Below are 18,584 nucleotides of genomic sequence, written 5' to 3'. Positions count from 1 at the left end.
CGTGTTAGCACGTTCCCGAGGTATAACGTAAGTTATTGCACATATCGTGTATTTTGCGTAGCTACTCTCAAAAAAAGCATAAAATAAGTGCGGATCCATTAACTTTTTCAAATAACTTTTTATCGACGTTTAAAATTTATAAGCATATGTATAAAATTAAACAGTAATATTTGAATAAATCTTTAGTAATATCCTATAATGATGCGATTTATCGAAATTCATATTTCATGAAAATTAAAAAAATAAACATAAAAGTATAAACTAATCAATTCGTTATTAACACGTTTACTTTACAATATCATGTTATTGATAATAGTAGCTGACCTGATAAGGTTTGAAATATTATTGATTTCATCGAGATGCAAATATAAATTAATACAGAGTATATCGATTTCAACCAGATTTTTAAAATTAAATCTATATCATATTTTTTGAGAAATAAACGAACATATTAATTGAAAATGTATTGAAAGCATTTATATATTTATAATTTGACGCGTACAAGATATTAAATCTCAGCAAGATATTAAACATTCTTTGTAGAGTAGAACCCTACGAGATTTTGAAGAAGCTATACGAAGAGAAAATCTCGCATTTTGCCGGGAGTTCTATTAATGTTAAATCGAGACCGCAACTAGGCCGAGGATAGACGTCCTATATGTGATATCTCTTATTGTTAAAAGAAAGCGAATTTAAAAATTGAAATCTCGTACATTAAACTACCCAAGATAACATGAAGTGATGTGTTTTTGCGGGACAAAATAGAATACGCAAAAAATCTCCGTGAATAATAGGTTCTTTCTGGATTCTTTTTCATTTTTGCTGCGGTTTGGTGAACACACCAGAGACGCGCTGTTAATAACACAGTTATGGTCTGACAAAATTACTTATTTACCTGGATGGATTCGGCTTGCACCGTCAGAAAACGGACGCGCAAACCAGAATTTCGATTGAAGTTTCAATTTTTTATCAAGTTTTTCTAACACTCCAGGTCAACGGAAGTTCCAATCTTTTTTGAACAATCGCGTTACATCGATTGGCAGCTGTCTTTTAAATTTATTATTAAAGTTGTCAAATTAAAATCAAATTAAAGCAGAAATTGATCAGAAATCAAATCAGTGAAATGAAATAGCTTTTCGCGCTATTCTTTTTAATTTGTAGATATCTTTACGTAGACTATAAACAAAGTATTTAAAAATAATGATTTTTTTTTATCTTTTTTTTTCAACTTTGGATTAACTTCTTCGTAGTGAAAATAGGAGGATTTTGACTAAATGTAGTTTTCCGATCTTTTGAATCATTTATTTTTGTGGTGAATTAAAATTTTCCTAAAGTAAATTTTATTTAAGAGTAATTAAAGAATGTAATTTTGTATTCTGTAAATCTGTTTGATTTAAAGTTCGTTACACGAAAAATCTTTCTTCTTTATTCTTTTACGGTTTGGATGCTTCGACACTTAAAAAAAAAAAAAATTAATCGGCAACTAACTTAAGAATTTTTATAAAACAACATTTTATAGTACATTATGTAAATAACATTTTAATAAATGAAAGCTAATGTAACTTATGACGATAAAAATTTTGTCATTTAATTCGTCGTTCAGTTTCACCAGAAAAGTGGAAACTTGTAATGTGATTATAGAATTTTCCAAGTACACAAATTATCTGTCAAGCACAATATGATATACAATTATATTGTAACAATGGTACAAATACATAACATGTGCCTCAACAAACTCGTCAAAAGAGATGGAAAGTAACTTATCAAACTGACAGTAGACAATTTTCAGTATTTTCAACTGCGATAGCTTATAATAGGAAGGCTTGCTATGCGCGCCGGTATAATTTCAAAGTTTAAAATGGTCCATGATGGTAGCTCCGTGGGGCTGTCGCGTCTTCGTAAAAGCGTCCTGTCAGACGTTCCGAGGGAAGCGCAATATTCTTTAGCCGAGCGACACCGTCGGCCATGCGCGCGGAAAAACGCGAGGATGAGATGAGGTATTCGCACAAATTGCACGACTGCCACGGAATATGAATTGTGAGCAACAGGTCACTTATTTCCACTGATGGTTTACTTACAGCATCCGGCACGAACGCCGAGACTGGCCGTAGCACACATGTCCCAGATTGCATTCTCATAATTACACGTGAAAAACTGCCGGATTAAACAAATTATTTACGAGTAATTACACACAAAATTTATTACGAGTCGTACATGCGAGACACACGGCGATATACACACACATATATATATATATATATATATATATATATATTTATTCCTTTAAAGATTAATAAGTCTTAATCGCCGAAACAGCGTGCTCTTTTCAGATCTAAAGTGCGTGAGATCATAAAATTCCGATTATCAATTGAATAATGGAAAGACGTTTAATAATAATTACGAGTTAGTTTTATAACAGCGTGATATTGAAATAATACTTGCAACAGGTGTTGCAAGTTGCAGTTACGGAATCTACGACACAAAACATATTGCGTTACATTTATTTTTGGTGTATTTGGGGTATAAATATTAATTATAGTCGGTATCTTCCTAAATGTGAAAATTAGTTTATATATGTCAGTGTACGTAAATGTAAGGCAAGTACGTTTTAACTCGAAGTTAATAGAACTTTTAATTCAATATCGGTATCTCATCGTAAACTTCCCGGCAATTTAAGCATCTTACTAGTAATTAAGGAATTATTAACGATGATGAAATTACAAGTAATTTGTAGATTTAGACATGAGCCGCTGTATTTGTGTTGTACTGCCGTTTTCCGATATAAATTTCTTCGATATGAATCACACGGAATATAACGTTGCCTTAATAATTTATTACACATGTAAATCAGTATATTTGTAAGTAATAAACCGACGTTTATTTATGATGACCTCTATATAAAGTAAGTTATTTAACGACCCTCGGCCTAGTTGCACCATAGCGTATCTTTCCTTTGCCATATTTATTCGTAAATTTATTTTCGCATGCAGATGGAATCTTCGAGATTCAAATGAAAATTAATTTCAATCGAAAGAGACATTTAATCGAAATACTCCAAAGAACAGTAATATAAAAACGAGATTGTTTGTTTCTTTTGTTACTATAATTATAGTAATAATTGTTATAATAAATACAAACTTCTTTTTTATAATTAAAAATTAAAATTGTAGTATCATAAATTAGAGAATGATATTCACCTGACCGCCTTCTCCGACCATCATGTCGCTCGATGTTGCTTCGGGATCAAAATCAGGTGGAACAACAATGGATAGCATACCTGTCTGAAGAAAACAGATTTGAGATTAGCATTAATGAATAAATATCATGATTTAAACTCAACGAATAACAACGAGTCAAAGTTTGCTTTATAATATTATTTCATTTCACGATAATTGAAACCGTAACTGTATCTCTATTTTTTGCGTTTTTGCCTTTTCCAACCATTATAAAAATTCGCATTATACTTAATATGAATACATAACAATTTTTTTTTTACAGATTGTTTATAGTCCCGGATATGAAACTGTCCAAGTCTAAATATTATTTTGCGCGACCCGTCCACGCTAAGTTTTCACAACTGGCTTCGCGAATTTTAATTAATGTTTTATACGAATTTCGTGATGATGACATGAGAGGGAATACGAGACACGTATGGTCAAAGCTGTAATTATATTTCTAACTTCTATTATTCTTGCTACCAAGCCGTAATACACTTCACCGCGAGGAGCATATTTTTTTCCATTAATACAATACGGCATCGCGAATGTGGTTCATCTGATATGCGACGTTGATAACAAGCGAATCAGAGCAATGACATACGGCTCGCTTTATTTCCCATGTCGCAGCACACGGTACTACCACGGAGATGGTATTTGAGATAACTAGTTTTTACGTGGCAGATAGATGCAAATAAAATTGCGAAATTAATGAAAATAACAGATTTCTCTTCAACGGACTTATGAAATTGATTGAACAAGTGCACTTGGAAAAATGTCACAATGTCAGCAACTCATTAGATACAATTCTAATCAATTTTTTATAAAACCAATCTATTTTTCGATTTCTTCCTTTTTCATAAGTTAGTAGATTACAAAGTCGTGAAACAGTCGAATAATGTGAGTGTCTCTAAATTTCGCAAGCGTTTCTTGCTCTTCTATACTTTAGCTCGACACCGGTAACATATTATAGTCGTGCAACCTGCTGTCGTTGCCAGTACGGATGCCGGTGGTGGGTTATTCGTTAATTAACGGCGCATGGTAGCATCAAACATCATAACTAACAGTCGGCGCGATCATTATTGTCCGCCACGAAGCCTAACAATCATGCACATGAATTATAGTTACACGTGAGTCACGTGTCCAAAAATTGCGCCCGCTAAAATTTTAATCGTTTAATTTATATATTTTAAATATATAATAAGTGCACTTGGAAAAATGTCACAATGTCAGCAACTCATTAGATACAATTCTAATCAATTTTTTTATAAAACCAATCTATTTTTCGATCTCTACCTTTTTCATAATAGAAAGAAAATTATTTTTCCATCCATCAAATATCGCGTCTCAATTAACGTGTTTTCACACATTTATTTTTTATTTATATAAAGATACAATTTTAATATAACAATAAGAAGAGATGAAATATATAATATCTCTATTTTGCATAATAATAACTTTAATTAATGCAATTTTCTGAATCATTGAACAAGAATTTATTGATAATTCCGATAAATTCGAAAAATAACTCTCGAATGCAGATTGTTGAAATGTCAGCGTAAATTATACGCTATACATCAACTTTGGTATGACTCATTGTTTGAAAGTAACCTGGCTAACACCGGGATATCATCAAAATGTTGAATATATAGGGCATTTTCCTCCGCAAGGTGTAAAATAATCCTCTGCGACAAAGCGCTTCGCAGTAACTACGCATTCGACGCTTATCAGCACGCGGAGGCGCTATCGCATTATAATTCCCGAGTGAGAAGACAGGAGAGCGCGCGGTGTAGAATCGAGGAGGAGGATCAACCCCGAATGTCTGCGTCGGGGACTTTTGTCGGTGGTCGTACGTCAAGCCACGAGACGTCAGTACGAGTGCAAAGACCTCCTCCCCATTTCCTCCGCTCCTCCATATCCTACACGCCGTACTTCCCCTCAATTCTCGTTTCACTCCCCCCCGATTTAAAGGAAGTCCCTCTCGCGCGACGCCGTCCTCCTCCCTCTTCCTCCCGCCCCTCCGCCTGCCCGTCCTCGTCGCGTAAGACGCGAAGACGCGACGAGGTGTGCGCGCAATTACGAGGATGTAATCCACGCCACGACGAAACTTCAATCGTTATAACCGAGTTGTCTGGCAAGCCGCCGCTGCGCCGTGCCGCTCGAGAAACAGCCCCGACGAATGCAAACTGCGTACCTAACACCTAACGTGGCGACGACGATGACGAGCACGGCGAGACACGTGCCCGAGCGCGTAAACTCGTACGTGTCGCCACTGAATTATGAAACTCCCTTCCCCCACGCCCTCCCGCCCGTCGTAAATTAATTATTATGCGCCTGCGAATGACTGTATCAGTCTGCAATTCGCCGCAATTTGGTGAATGAATTTACGTCTCGTTGATCGGACAATCTCTGCTTTCAGAGCCGATGACTTTATCGTGACTTTATCTTTATATTATTTCTTCGTAATAAATTTTTCTCTCGAGAAATTTTGCTATTTCAAAAGCTTACAGAAAAAAAAACTTTGAATATATTCATTTCGCCATGGATTTCGCTTTTCTTGTTTTTGTTAAATAGAATGTAAAAAAATTTTGTGCATGCAGCAATCGTTATTGCTACATCTGGAATATATGGGAACGTTGTTACGATTCCGAAATTAAAAGCATGAAAATAAAAAGCATAGAAATTTGATATTCTAATCACGATACGAAAATAATAAACAAGAGTGCGGAATTATTTCGATTTACAAAGTGCATCATAGGGCAAACGCATTCGCAAAGAACACGTTCGTGGAAATTCATTATCGCTCGTTAGCCAGATTCGAACCACAGGATCATTATTAACCCATATGTATGCACACAGTTCCATTTAACATAATCACGCACGTAATATAATTGAGAAACCACTCATTGTTCAATAATAGTTAACAATATATGTAAGCGAATAAAACAAAACAATTATGCTTTTCTTATACATTCTATACATAAAATGCTATATAGAAGAATAAGATGCGTTAAGAAAAAAATGATCTAAGCTTTGAATTGAATCGATATCATTTAACGCCATGTTAAAATTATATATCATGCATAATTAAAGTTAATGACAAAAATTTTAATGTTAGTTAGTTAATGTTAATGTTAGTTTTAATGAAGAACATGATATAATAATGTATTTCATTAAAAAATTATCACAATTATGTATCTAATAATGAGACATTAATCGTGATTAATGTTAAATAAAGCCGATTGAATTTCACAAATGGTACGAATAAAGTCTACAAGTTATATCCCAAATTGTCATACATCAATAAAATATTCATGAGGGATATACATTTTCACAATGTTCGATTCAATTATCCGACTAAATCAGTGCGTTTCCATCCCGCGCTGGAATTATGCAGATGGCTTTGAAGAAATGACGCGAGATTTCAAGAAAGACGACGCACATGCCGACGCGCAAGCCGACGCCTCTCCATACGTACACGTAAATTTTATCAGACATGCAGTCAGAATTATAAGCAATGCGCAAAGGGTGCTACTGTATTCGGCAACGAGCGAGGAAATATAGTTACGAGAGGCGAGACGGCACCCTTTGCGGAGGGCGACGGTCGTGTTTTAACTGTTGATATATACGCGCACAGAGAGAGAGAGAGAGAGAGAGAGAGAGAGAGAGAGAGAGAGAGAGAGAGAGAGAGAGAGAGAGAGAGAGAGGGGGGGGAGGGAAGAAACGACCGTCTGAAATAAAGAAAAAGCTTTTATGAGGAGAACATTTGTCTCCATAAAAAGCAATTTATCCTTCATCGATTACAGATTAAGTTTAACAATTTAATGAAGGTATCGGAGAAAATTTTAAAAACATTAATCCTCAAAGCATTTGAGGGACATCCTTTTTCTAAGCTTACATCAAATTTTTGTATTTTCGCACATCTCACATAGTTAGGATATCCGTACATCGACTTTATTTCCAACCGGATTTGTCAAAGAATGCCACGATAAATCACCAGCCTGCCCGCTCGCGGCAAACTGTGTCCGCCTCAGAAGACAAAGAGTAACATGAAATAGACAAGAATACGGTGCAATATGAAAACGAGATAGAAAAAATGAGATATCACAATGCTACACAGTCAGACAGTAGTAACTACAGAATTCATCTAATTAGAGCATGGAAATATGATTATGAAAAAAACGTACCGCGGCTTAATGCACATTGACTTTACGTTGCTCAACGAATCTACTTTCAAGAGAGACCAATTTTTTATTTCTCATACACACACACACACACACACATACACACACACACACACACACACACACACACACACACACACACACACACACACACACTTTTTGTCCGACTTTTCCCACAGCTTATTTTTATTTTATATAAATTCTTTTCGTAAAATCTTCGAGCGATTGGCCAGGATATTCAACGGTGTTGCTCACGGAGCATTCGTTATTTAGCTTAGTGCCTCGTAAAGTAAGAGCGACAAGAGGGATCGGAGAGCAGGCGCCCGCTGCCGTCTCACCGGCAATCGTAGCTATGTTACGCTCCGCGCGCGCATTACTTAAGATTACAGCCTTCTTTCCTGCGAAAAGTGAGAAACTTCGGCTGGCAGGGCGGGGCTCGCGTGAATTCAATCCGAAACGTCGGAAAATTAGATCTAGACTTCCAGCGGCGTCCCGTGCCGTATCACTTTGCCGGCAAGAGCCCGGATGTGGTGTTACTTTAAGGCAACCAGACAGCCGCGGTCGACTCCGGTCTCTCGTAAGACAACGCAAATGTTATCCGAGGGGAGCGAGGAGTGGCGCGCGTTAACTAAAGTGGCTCGTTAAGCGTCTTTCGTACCGCGAGAAAAATCTCTCGCGGCGCTCTCGTAAAACTGCGTGATTTTTGCGCTACTAATTGCAGTCTAACTGTGCAATGTCGTGCATTTAAAGAGGAGATGTCGTTATCGTATAATTAGTCAGCTTGCTCGTCGTTACTCGATTTAAGCGAATTTGTACACGGATCGGAAAAAAATAAAAATGCCTAATCTATGATTTGATTATTTTAAACACATATATCAGCTTGATTATTGCTTGTTGTTATTCTTTACGTGGCACTCGAAGCCTTTATTCATATTATGTATCTAACATTGCGATAAATATCATCACATACCTCAATAGTCAAATGGTTAAGAAACTCGCACGGAAAGTGAGTAACAATAAGTTCGATTCCTGACTAGGGTGATATTTTTTGCAATAAGAATTTCATTGAATGGGAGATTAATCGATTTCACTTAATTTCATTTAATTATTGATTTATTAAGAAGAGGTAAATCTAGATATAATTTTGAATGGGCTACGTTACAAGTTCGGTAATTTAACGATACGTAGTTCACGATATAGGCATATTTACCTTGAACCTATATATTAATTCAACGAAGAAAAATTATTCAACGCCACGCTTCTGTCCGGGGATTAATGCCATCTACAATTTGATTGTTTTATAAATAAAAAGCTTTGTTCGGTCGTGATCTTTTTGCAATTTTTTAACAATCGTATTCAAAAGTCGATTTGGAACGGAGCGAGAAAAGTGATCTTCGCCTTCTTATCAGTGATTATTATGCTAGTCGCGTACATAATAGTCGTTAAACGCGATTCAATACTTGAATCCTTTTCTGATAAGACTATATACGTAACTGTAATTCGAAACGGGTTATTAGGGACTGAGGAGGATTTAAGCGCCACTTGAAGCGATGTTCATAAACGGATACCCGAACTGACGACGACGGCTCGTTAAGTTCCCGGGCTCGTTAAGTATGCCGCGGGTCTGCCAGTCCTGTGGGGTGGAGGGTGAAATACCTTCGATACTTGTACAGATTGTTATGTCGGCAGCAGCTAATACCCAATGGCAGCTCAACGATGGGCGGTTAATACCCCTGTGGTTTGCTATCGCGCGTCACCGACGACGATTACAAATCGTCGGAAAGTATTAAATCGAGATGTGTAAACGAGCGACACTCGCTGTCTCTATTTGAACGCTTCAGGTCTCCCTTTTCTGTATTATTTCGATTTCTTTCGCTCTCGATTTTCCCACTTCCTCGTTATTATGTCGCTCGAAGGTTTCATCGGAAACGTGAATACGATAATGATACAGGATGTTTATCGTGAATAAACTAATAACGTGAATAAACCAGCAAACTTGGTTATTAAACCAAGATTACATTTATTGGGTAGCTATTGTATTATGTTTGTGGTAGATTATGTGGTTTGGAAATTCGTCTCTTGACCGATCAATATTTCTCTATCCATTTAAATTTAACTCCCAGATTTTTGACTTTCAGATTCTTTCGAAAAGTACTTTGGTATGTGATTGGAAAGGTAATAATTTTTAGCGCGCGCGCGCGCGCGTGCGAGAGAGAGAGAGAGAGAGAGAGAGAGATCTTGCTCGAGTTATGAATGAAGGTTTAATGAGGCATAGCTTTCGAAAGATATTCCTGATTTCCTATGTTCTAATGTGAATACGATCGCGCGCGTATTACACCAATGGATTATGTTAATGATAGTTAGCAAACTGAGGCCGGGATGATTAATTGCATGAGCCAAGTGGGACGCGGTCCGATTGTAACTGAGCAACTATCGATTAACTCGGGCGCATCTTGACACTTTATCGATGCGGGCATCACTGGCAGCGGGTCGCTCGATTAATTGTTTCACTTGTAGTTCAGCAACTTATCGCAATCGATTTTCGCAGCATTTATCGCGATGCAGAAAAGATCAGAAAAGTTACATTGACCAATACACTTCTGTTTCACTTATATACTTTAATTATAAAAATATTTAAGATTTGTTGTTAAAAAAAATTGAGAAATGCTCTTCGAACTTCTCAATCAACAAAAGATCAATTTTAACCAATCAAAATGTATAAGTAAACGAAAGTGTGTAGACAAATATTCTGCATATCTTTATACAGAACTTTTATAAAAATTTTATCACTTTTGCTTGATTGAGGGATCATTTATGATGTGTGGAACAATTTTTCTTTCATAGATTATTCTGAAAAATGCATGAAAAGTGTTAAAGATACGATTCACATTCACTGGTTACTTTATGAACTAAATCTTTATTGGAAAACGGTTATCCTTCGCGGAGTTAAATTCAGGCACGAAAAGTCGTGTTCCTTTAAAATCGATTATCATAGAACAATATAGAATATTTATTTACGCATGAAAATATTAACATTGTTTTATGCCACATATTTTATTGATATAATATATGTATTCCAGCAATATTTTATAATATATTACTTTAAAACTGGCTTTATTTTACGTCGTCACTATTATTAAATAAAAATTTATATATTTATATCGAATACATTGTTTTTGTCGGACTCTATACATTTTTCATATAGAAATTAAAATAAATCTATTATATTTATGCTAAAACTTAATGCAGTAATAGGATTATCGTAATTTAGTCTATTTATGATATGGATTATGCTCAAATGTGCTAAATGAAATTTTCGTAACATATTTATATAACATATGTATATAATATTATATTAGATAAAATATGTAATAAAATATACATAATGTGAGAGACAAATTTATCTCATCGAAATCATGTGACCTTTCGTTCACTGACAAACCTGTCTCCATGCTTTATCGACCTACAGTCGATAGGGTCATCCCAATTAGTTATTTCACCGAGTTTGTTGGTTTACCACGGTTAATTTCAAACAAGGATTATATGTATCCAAGCTTACAACGAGGTGAAGTATCGGGATCAGGATTAATAGAAAACAGTGAATGTACAAAAAGTAGAAATATAAATAACTCAAACTACTTTGAGTTAAACTATTATTTTATTTAAAATATTTTACGGATTGTTGGAAGGTAAAAAAAATGTGTGATAAATTTTCCCTCTCTATTTGTTATAGTTTACATTCACAGTTTTGCAATTCACCATTTAATAAATCTGTACTTTTCTCTCGGGGAATTTTAAAGAAACCAGTCTAACCATTTTGGTTAGATGAACGAAGGAGGAGCGTAACTACCGAAAATGCTCGGAGCGGCAAATAGACCACCGTTTCCGCGCCTAAGTAAATTCCACGCGTTCCTTCCGCGGCTTCGCGCGTTTCTAAAACGGCGCCGAACTGCTATTAGAAGCGTTTCTCTCGGGGGGAGAACTTCCTAACGATACTTCCACCGCCATTGCCGCGGTGTCGTCGCTCTTGCATGCCTCGCGATCGCTCGCGAAACTTGCGCCTCGTTAGATTTACCCGTTGGTCGGTATTAATAGCGACGAGTGTAGGACGCGGCTAAAAACACCCGAAATGGACGCCGTTCCCGATTCAAACGAATGGCAGAAAGTTCGTAATTGAGGCACGTGGCGCTGGAAAAAGTTTCGCACTGGTTGATTTACGCAATACGTCGCGGCAGTCAGTAACTCACGAGTAGATCGATATGGTGTCACGTTGAACAATCTAAAACGAGCGCTTTTAATCACATCTACAAGGGAAAATAGATTGATGATTAATTGGGACGTGTTATTCCGGAGTAAGGAAACCATCGATCGCTCGAGTTATTCGGGACTTCATTGAAATATGCATGCGAACTGATGATCACTCCGCATATATTGACCCGTATCAATCTAAGGGAACTTAGTGAGATATATACCTGACTCTTCATGGGATCCGTATTGATCTGACACATGTAAAGGCCGCCGTCCTCTTTCTGGACGCCCTTGATGTGAAGGTTCCACATAGTATGGTCGCTATGGGACACGGACACTCTCTGGTTGTGCGTGATCACGTGGTCGTGTATCGCCTGGATCGCCTTCGTGTCCGCCTTCACCCAACCGACCTGGAACATCAATCGACGGATCGGGATCTTAATAGGCGAGGGAGATGGAGAACGGCGGGGAGGGACGGAGTCGGTGCCGGAAATCGCGGTGACGGCGTCGTGGATTTCGCCGAAGACGCCGCAATTTCCTCACAGGCATCCGACTGAGGAATACAAACAGATGTGGGGGATGCCTGTCCCGAGGTGTGCATGCATGGTACACATATATACAGACGCACACACAGCGGCGCGGACGCGCACACGGATTGACACGCGTGATTCCCTTTGGCCAAACTTCCAAGCGGTATTTGCATTTTCCTTAGAATATACTCCGAGTCCTCGTGCGAGAAAACTCTCGCGATTTCACGCAAACGCACGCACACGTACTCACATTCGCAATTACGCCACGTACGCGCTCGTTCCAACTAGTAATAAAAAAAAAAAGGCAAGACACTCAACGCATCTTCGTCGTTATCTCGTGCGTATATCGCGTTATATACGCGCGCGATATTGCGCACCTACGAGGATGTCGTTGCGTGTTCATCATCCACAAGATAAGTGATCTTTGGAGCGGGAGAACGATGACATCGCGTCTTTGCTTTCATGAGAAATTCATCGATTTTTAACTATCAGAGATTGTTCAAACAGATATTCCAGTTACTCGATGTAGGACCAATTAAAAAAGCAGTGGATTGCTTACGAGTCAATCACTCTTCAGATTTTACTTTCAGATTTTCTCAGGAAATGAATTATAAATGGAAATATCGTCTTCGGTTATGTCCGGCAACGACAGAGTTTTAGCATATCGCCATTTTATACTTCGCATAAATTTAATCATCATGATTTTCCGTTTGGAGTTATTTTATAATTTGATCGACACAAGGCGTTGACATTTATTTGATGTTTATTTGCATATAATCGATGTCCTCATTGTTCCGCGCAATTAAATTAACGGTAATAATGATTGCGCAATCTGTAATACGTAAACACGCACTGAAGATTGGAATGGAAATACAGTTGAATGAATTCCAGAATAGAATATACTGCGCGCGTTCAGATATGTTGATATTTCGCTTCTACTTCACCGAACTGCCGGCAGAGATTTGGATCGATGTGAAACGTAATCGTGTATTCCATTCTACAGTTTACAATTTCGTCGGACGTCAGATATGGATAGCGAATCCCGGTCTACACATCTGAGCACATCTGACCGACTACGAGCAAATAGAACGTCGACTGGAAGCAACTGGTTATACCGTAATGCAGTTGCCGGCTATACTGGTTTTCGCCGTAACGTAATGTAATTTGCAAAAGCGCGAAGAGAAACGATAATGTGTGAAAAAAATAATCCGGCTATGTGTGATGCATATAAAAGTATTATTAAATTCTTGCTGCTCTAAAAACGCGAATTTATGGCCAATTTAAGATATGTTATGTTAGTCAAGTTATTCTCCCGTAAACCGCGCGCGCGCAGATCGATGACATAATTCGTAATACAAAATTAGCTTCGCGAAAAATTTTCTTAATGCATCGAACAGAACGTCGATTCGTATCATCTTATATACGCGTGTATCGACAAAAGTTTTCAATAACCGGTTTGAAAGAAGAAAAGTCGAATCAAAGTGAAACGGAGAAAATTCCTCTTGACTTCTTTCCGCTTTTAAGTGAGAATTTTGCATATCAGGATCGACTTTTGCATCCGTGACAATCGTACAGATAGATTATTCACAACGTTAAATGTCTTTTCCGTGTATTTGTCTCGCCGAGGATTCTTTTCTCATTACGAATCTCGTTTTTTTGTAAAAAGCAAAAACTAATTTCCAGACTGAAAAGATCAATTTTTTTTTTATGAGAGAGACAAATGTCTGTAACATATATATATATATATATATATATATATATATATATATATATATATGTTAAAATATTAATTGTTAAAATTACTATATATATTTAATTTAATTTGATGTATTTGATATTTAAATAATATATCCACGTTATTAAAATTACTATATATATATACTATATATTAAATGTTAAAATTACTATATATATTACTATATATATATATATATATATATATATATATTTTTGTGGATATATTATTATTTCGCACGTCTTTTACTTTTGCTAGATTCTTGTGGTAGTTATCGGACCATCAACATTATAATGTAACACACCACGAATAAATGTTCGCGACAAAGATGTGTACCACAAAAGTTTAGCCTGGTGGGAGATATGACTTTTTAAAGGCCCGTCTCCTTTCAGAAGTTAAGTGAGACCCCGAGAAGTTAAGCGAGCGTTACGACATCACAGACACGCTGTCGCTTTTCATGCAACGTACCCTGTAACCTCCTAGATGTTTCACCAGACACGTGAAAGTGGCGTCCCTTCCGAGTGGCACGGTTAGATTGGTGATAGGACCAGAGAATTCGGGTTGAAAAGCGCCGCCTGAAACGATAAAATACGACATTCGTGAAAAATACATACGCCATTTGCATACCGCGCACCGCCGGCAATTTTTCGACAGCAACGTCAATTCGCCGTCGTGCAAAATGCACTTTATGGAAAGCGAATAAATGTCAGAAGGCTGAATGCTATGCGACTCGGCGAAACGCGGGGATGCGTCTCCTGACTGCAAATTAAACGCGTAGACGTGACGTCGAATTAGCGAGCATCGCTGTCATATGCGCAGCACTTAAGCAAACTTCCATATTCGCGAGCAACATTGAACGACATCGAGAGATACCTTCTGCATTATTGCTGTATTTCAATGTTGCTCTATTGCTGTTTTTCAAAAATTATTTATAAAATTCACAAAAATTTTCAGAAAAATCATCTGTCACAGTTGTTTCTCCACAATAATGCGCATTTTCATTAAAAAAAGTCACAATCTTTACACGATTGCCAAAAATTGTGTAGATTTATATGACTGTAAATATGACTGTATTATTGATAGAAAAGTAATTTTTGTGACGTGTGACCAAAGTAGATTGGCGAAAATCTCATATTGTATTTGAAATAAATATAAATTAGATCGAATAATAAAGTAATTACAAATAAAAACGGCAAGAGAGAGAGGGTTTTAATACAAATACGATTACGTATTAAATCAGTTTATTTGCAACGATATAATTTGTGTGATGGAAACATAGATATCGTCCCATTATCCATTATCTTCCTAATGTGAAATTATGTGTGCAGCACACGCAGCTGCCATAAATATCGCATCATGCGCGATTATAGCTAACGCGCCGTTCTATACGTATAGGATACATCTCCTTTTACTTTCTCATATTTTTCACACGTTTCTGGATTATTTCGCAGCTGCATTATGAATAATAGGCTACAGACGATAGCGTTCGATACGACGCGGCGGCCGCGTAAAATAAGGCGAAATACGATGCGTTACGTATAAATCTTCGCCTGTGAGATAGAGATCGTGAGTACAAAATGCACAGAAATACGCATAGATGCACCTCTGCGTTAAAAGTTCACTTGTCGCATTCTGCGTTTCTTTTTTTATGCGGTGCATCTATTTAGGATAATACATGCGTACGCAAAGTTAAACGGTTCGCCTAAATAATGCACCGTGAGCGTAACGTTAAATGATTTTTACGTCTCGTCAATAAACTAAATGTCACCCGAGCGAATTGAATTAATCTTGTAATCGGCAGCCGAGTATCGCGTCGAGATGGTTATCCGGTAGTTTACAGAATGATGACGTAAATGTTGATTGAATCGATCACCACCGGAGAGAGGCGAGTCGACGTGGGGAGGCATTTCTCTCTCAAATTTTCTCGTACAAATAGATTCTAGAGAGCAAATAAAAAGAACTGACTTTGCACTATTGTTTTTATATTTCACGATCCTCGGATAACAGGCTGTTTTGATACTTGAATTCTCTGTGTCTGGAAACATCATGTATAGAGAATGTACCATATCAAATGGGCTTCCAACGAGATGCACGCGCGTGCGATAACATTTTCGTATGAATTTTTGCTAAAAGTATCCGGCACCGGCATAACGGGGTAAACAGGACAATGATACTTCTGCAGAAATTTCTGTCCCAGCTGCTGCATAAGCTACTCGATTTAGAGTTTTTCATATTTTGCAACGCGAGGTTTGCCTAGATAGCTTGACGTCATGAAAATGCAACACTTGTCTGTTAATTGATTAAATTAAAAGAAATACTTAATACGATTCATCGCGTTAGAACAGATGTCCGTTATTGCGTTTATTTAAAACTAAAACTAAATTTTTCTCAATTTTATTTAATCGCCTTTATTTAAAAAAAACGAAAACAATTTTCAATTTTTATTTATTTATTTAAGTATTGATCATCGCATAAGAAGAAATGCCACATAACGAGAAGTAACGAGAAAATATGCGATTGAGTTAATGATAATTAACATAAATATTAACCTAAATATTAACTTTTATTATGATTTTCTCTGTTTAAGCGGATAAGATTGTATATTAATTGTCGAATTTAAATAGGGGGGTAAATTGTCAAAATTAATTCTCTGCAAATTGATATTTTTGAAACTGTCACTCCAAGTTGCCCTATCTATGCGGACAACGAATTATATGAAATTAATTAGAATGCAACGAATGTATGAACTAAAACAATTTCGTTGTAATTCGAGTTATTAATTTTCGATTATTCGATTTCTCATTACCCTGTGCACACAACGATATGTATGAATGAAACTTGTAACTGTAATAAAAGATCTTTAATTACATTGACATTCAAAACCTATTAAAAAGATGTATTGAAAATGATGTATTGAAAATGACTATGTAAAATACAGTTTGACATGAAATAATTTTGATTAATAATTATATTCTGAAGTAAATTATGACTTTCTAAATATGACAATTTTATCTATAACCAGCGCATTTAAAATGGCAAGTGATTCCAAACGAATTATTGAGCAAATTAATTGCGGAATATCACGTAAACAAGAGAAAATTCCAGGAATAATTCTTTGAAGAGAATTTAACGGAAGAAATAACATTAAGAAATTAATAGAGAGTTTAAAATTAAGAAGGAATAAGTTTGATCTATTTATTTCACACCAATAATAAGATCAACAATTATTTGTGAAAAATTGCGATAATTCACCATACTGCCTATACTTTGTTATCTGCGAGTTGATACGAGTAGCACTATGTTAAAAGTTAAAATATAACACTGGAATATATAAACCGGGCCGCAGTCATTTGTTCTACGAAAGTAATGTTTGCAATTAAAGTGCCGTGTAGTACACAATTTTAATTATTTTGTGAAAAGAAATTTTCTTGAAAAATAATGAAGAATATACATTTAAATTTCATTATGAGTTGCATATTTTATTAGAGAATATTGTATTTAAATTTCATCATGAATTACATTTTTACATCACATGATTAGAAAGTTTCAGCAGTAAGAAAATTATAAATCTAAATCACACAAGAATTATCAGAGAAGGAAAATCTGAAAAAATATTAAGGATTTAAATGAACAGACATCGTGCCTTTGTTTTACGACTATTAATGTTTTTTAATCTTTTAATTAATTAATAGTAGATCACAAATTGTTTTAAGGTGTCAGCAGAAAAGCCAGAAAATTGTCAATAACCTCTCGGTATTTTATTAATATTAAAAAGTTTCACTGGCATAAATTACTTATCGCTCGTCGTACTTGTCAACGTTGCAGTAGAAAGTATACGAGAAGCCACGATTTTCCATCCGGAAACTTTGTTGAAAATTGCGAGTAGCTTATTATCGAACTTCCGTTGAGAAAATAAGTTGTTATGGATATTAAATATCGTAAAATTCTTTCGCCGTGCGCAGGAATGTATAGCTGAATTAGGAGCTTTCGTTTCTCGGCATACAATTCTTTACTCATAACAAGCAGTCTTATTAATCCCAGCGTCGTGAACTCTTTGTCGCTATTTCGAGATAATTCGGGCAATTTTCACGCTGGAGTTTTTTATTCTTCGAGAGATACTTTTCGCATTAGCACAGTTATAGTGACAGTTCCGGAAAATCGTAAAGCTTTTATACATTTTTTCACATTTTTTCCCGTAAATTAAATTTTTATCTTTACATTAATACGAGGATAGTTAATTAAATTTTTTAATACTTTTTTAATTTGTTAAATTATTGTATCAATTTTTTTTTCAGAAGGAAGCTAAAAAATAAGCATATCTTTTGATTCATTGCCTTAATAAATATTTGTTAGTTAAACAAAATGACAGCAAACAACAAGTTTTAATGTATATAACATGTTCACTGTGAAATGCATATGCCAGTGGACACATAGGTCATCGCGTTGGAAAATAAACTGATGGCAGAGGAGGAAAAATAAACTATCGATTACCGTGGTGATTTGAGCAATTTATCTCATAAATGGCATCGCACTGCGCAATTATTTACTCCCTGTTGGTCAAGCGTTATTTGACAATAATTTTGCGCATCATTTCGTGTACGCGCACATCGAGCGACGCAAAAGCGTATTTGATGAAATTCATGCAGTACTAATAATCACTTGGAAGAATATT

The 18,584-nt window shown here is 36.0% G+C and overlaps 1 protein-coding gene across 5 annotated transcripts in view; it reads right to left on the bottom strand.

Annotated features, from left to right (window-relative positions):
• Positions 1 to 18,584, bottom strand: part of LOC105430660 (lachesin) — a 129,363-nt gene that overhangs the window by 16,481 nt on the left and 94,298 nt on the right. For all 5 annotated transcript variants that reach the window (XM_089079085.1, XM_089079086.1, XM_089079084.1 and 2 more), the window contains exons 3-5: positions 14,381 to 14,487; positions 11,872 to 12,057; positions 3,198 to 3,281 (exon numbers count right to left, since the gene is read on the bottom strand). In XM_089079085.1, coding sequence (XP_088935211.1) covers positions 3,198 to 3,281; positions 11,872 to 12,057; positions 14,381 to 14,487 — 377 coding nt within the window. The remainder of the gene's footprint in view (positions 1 to 3,197; positions 3,282 to 11,871; positions 12,058 to 14,380; positions 14,488 to 18,584) is intronic.

This window comes from Pogonomyrmex barbatus, unplaced genomic scaffold (genome assembly GCF_055798465.1).
Source record: "Pogonomyrmex barbatus isolate J1 unplaced genomic scaffold, ASM5579846v1 scaffold3, whole genome shotgun sequence".
NCBI lineage: Eukaryota > Metazoa > Arthropoda > Insecta > Hymenoptera > Formicidae > Pogonomyrmex > Pogonomyrmex barbatus.
Note: the sequence above shows the minus strand (reverse complement) of the source record. Positions and strands in the feature narration are given on the sequence as shown.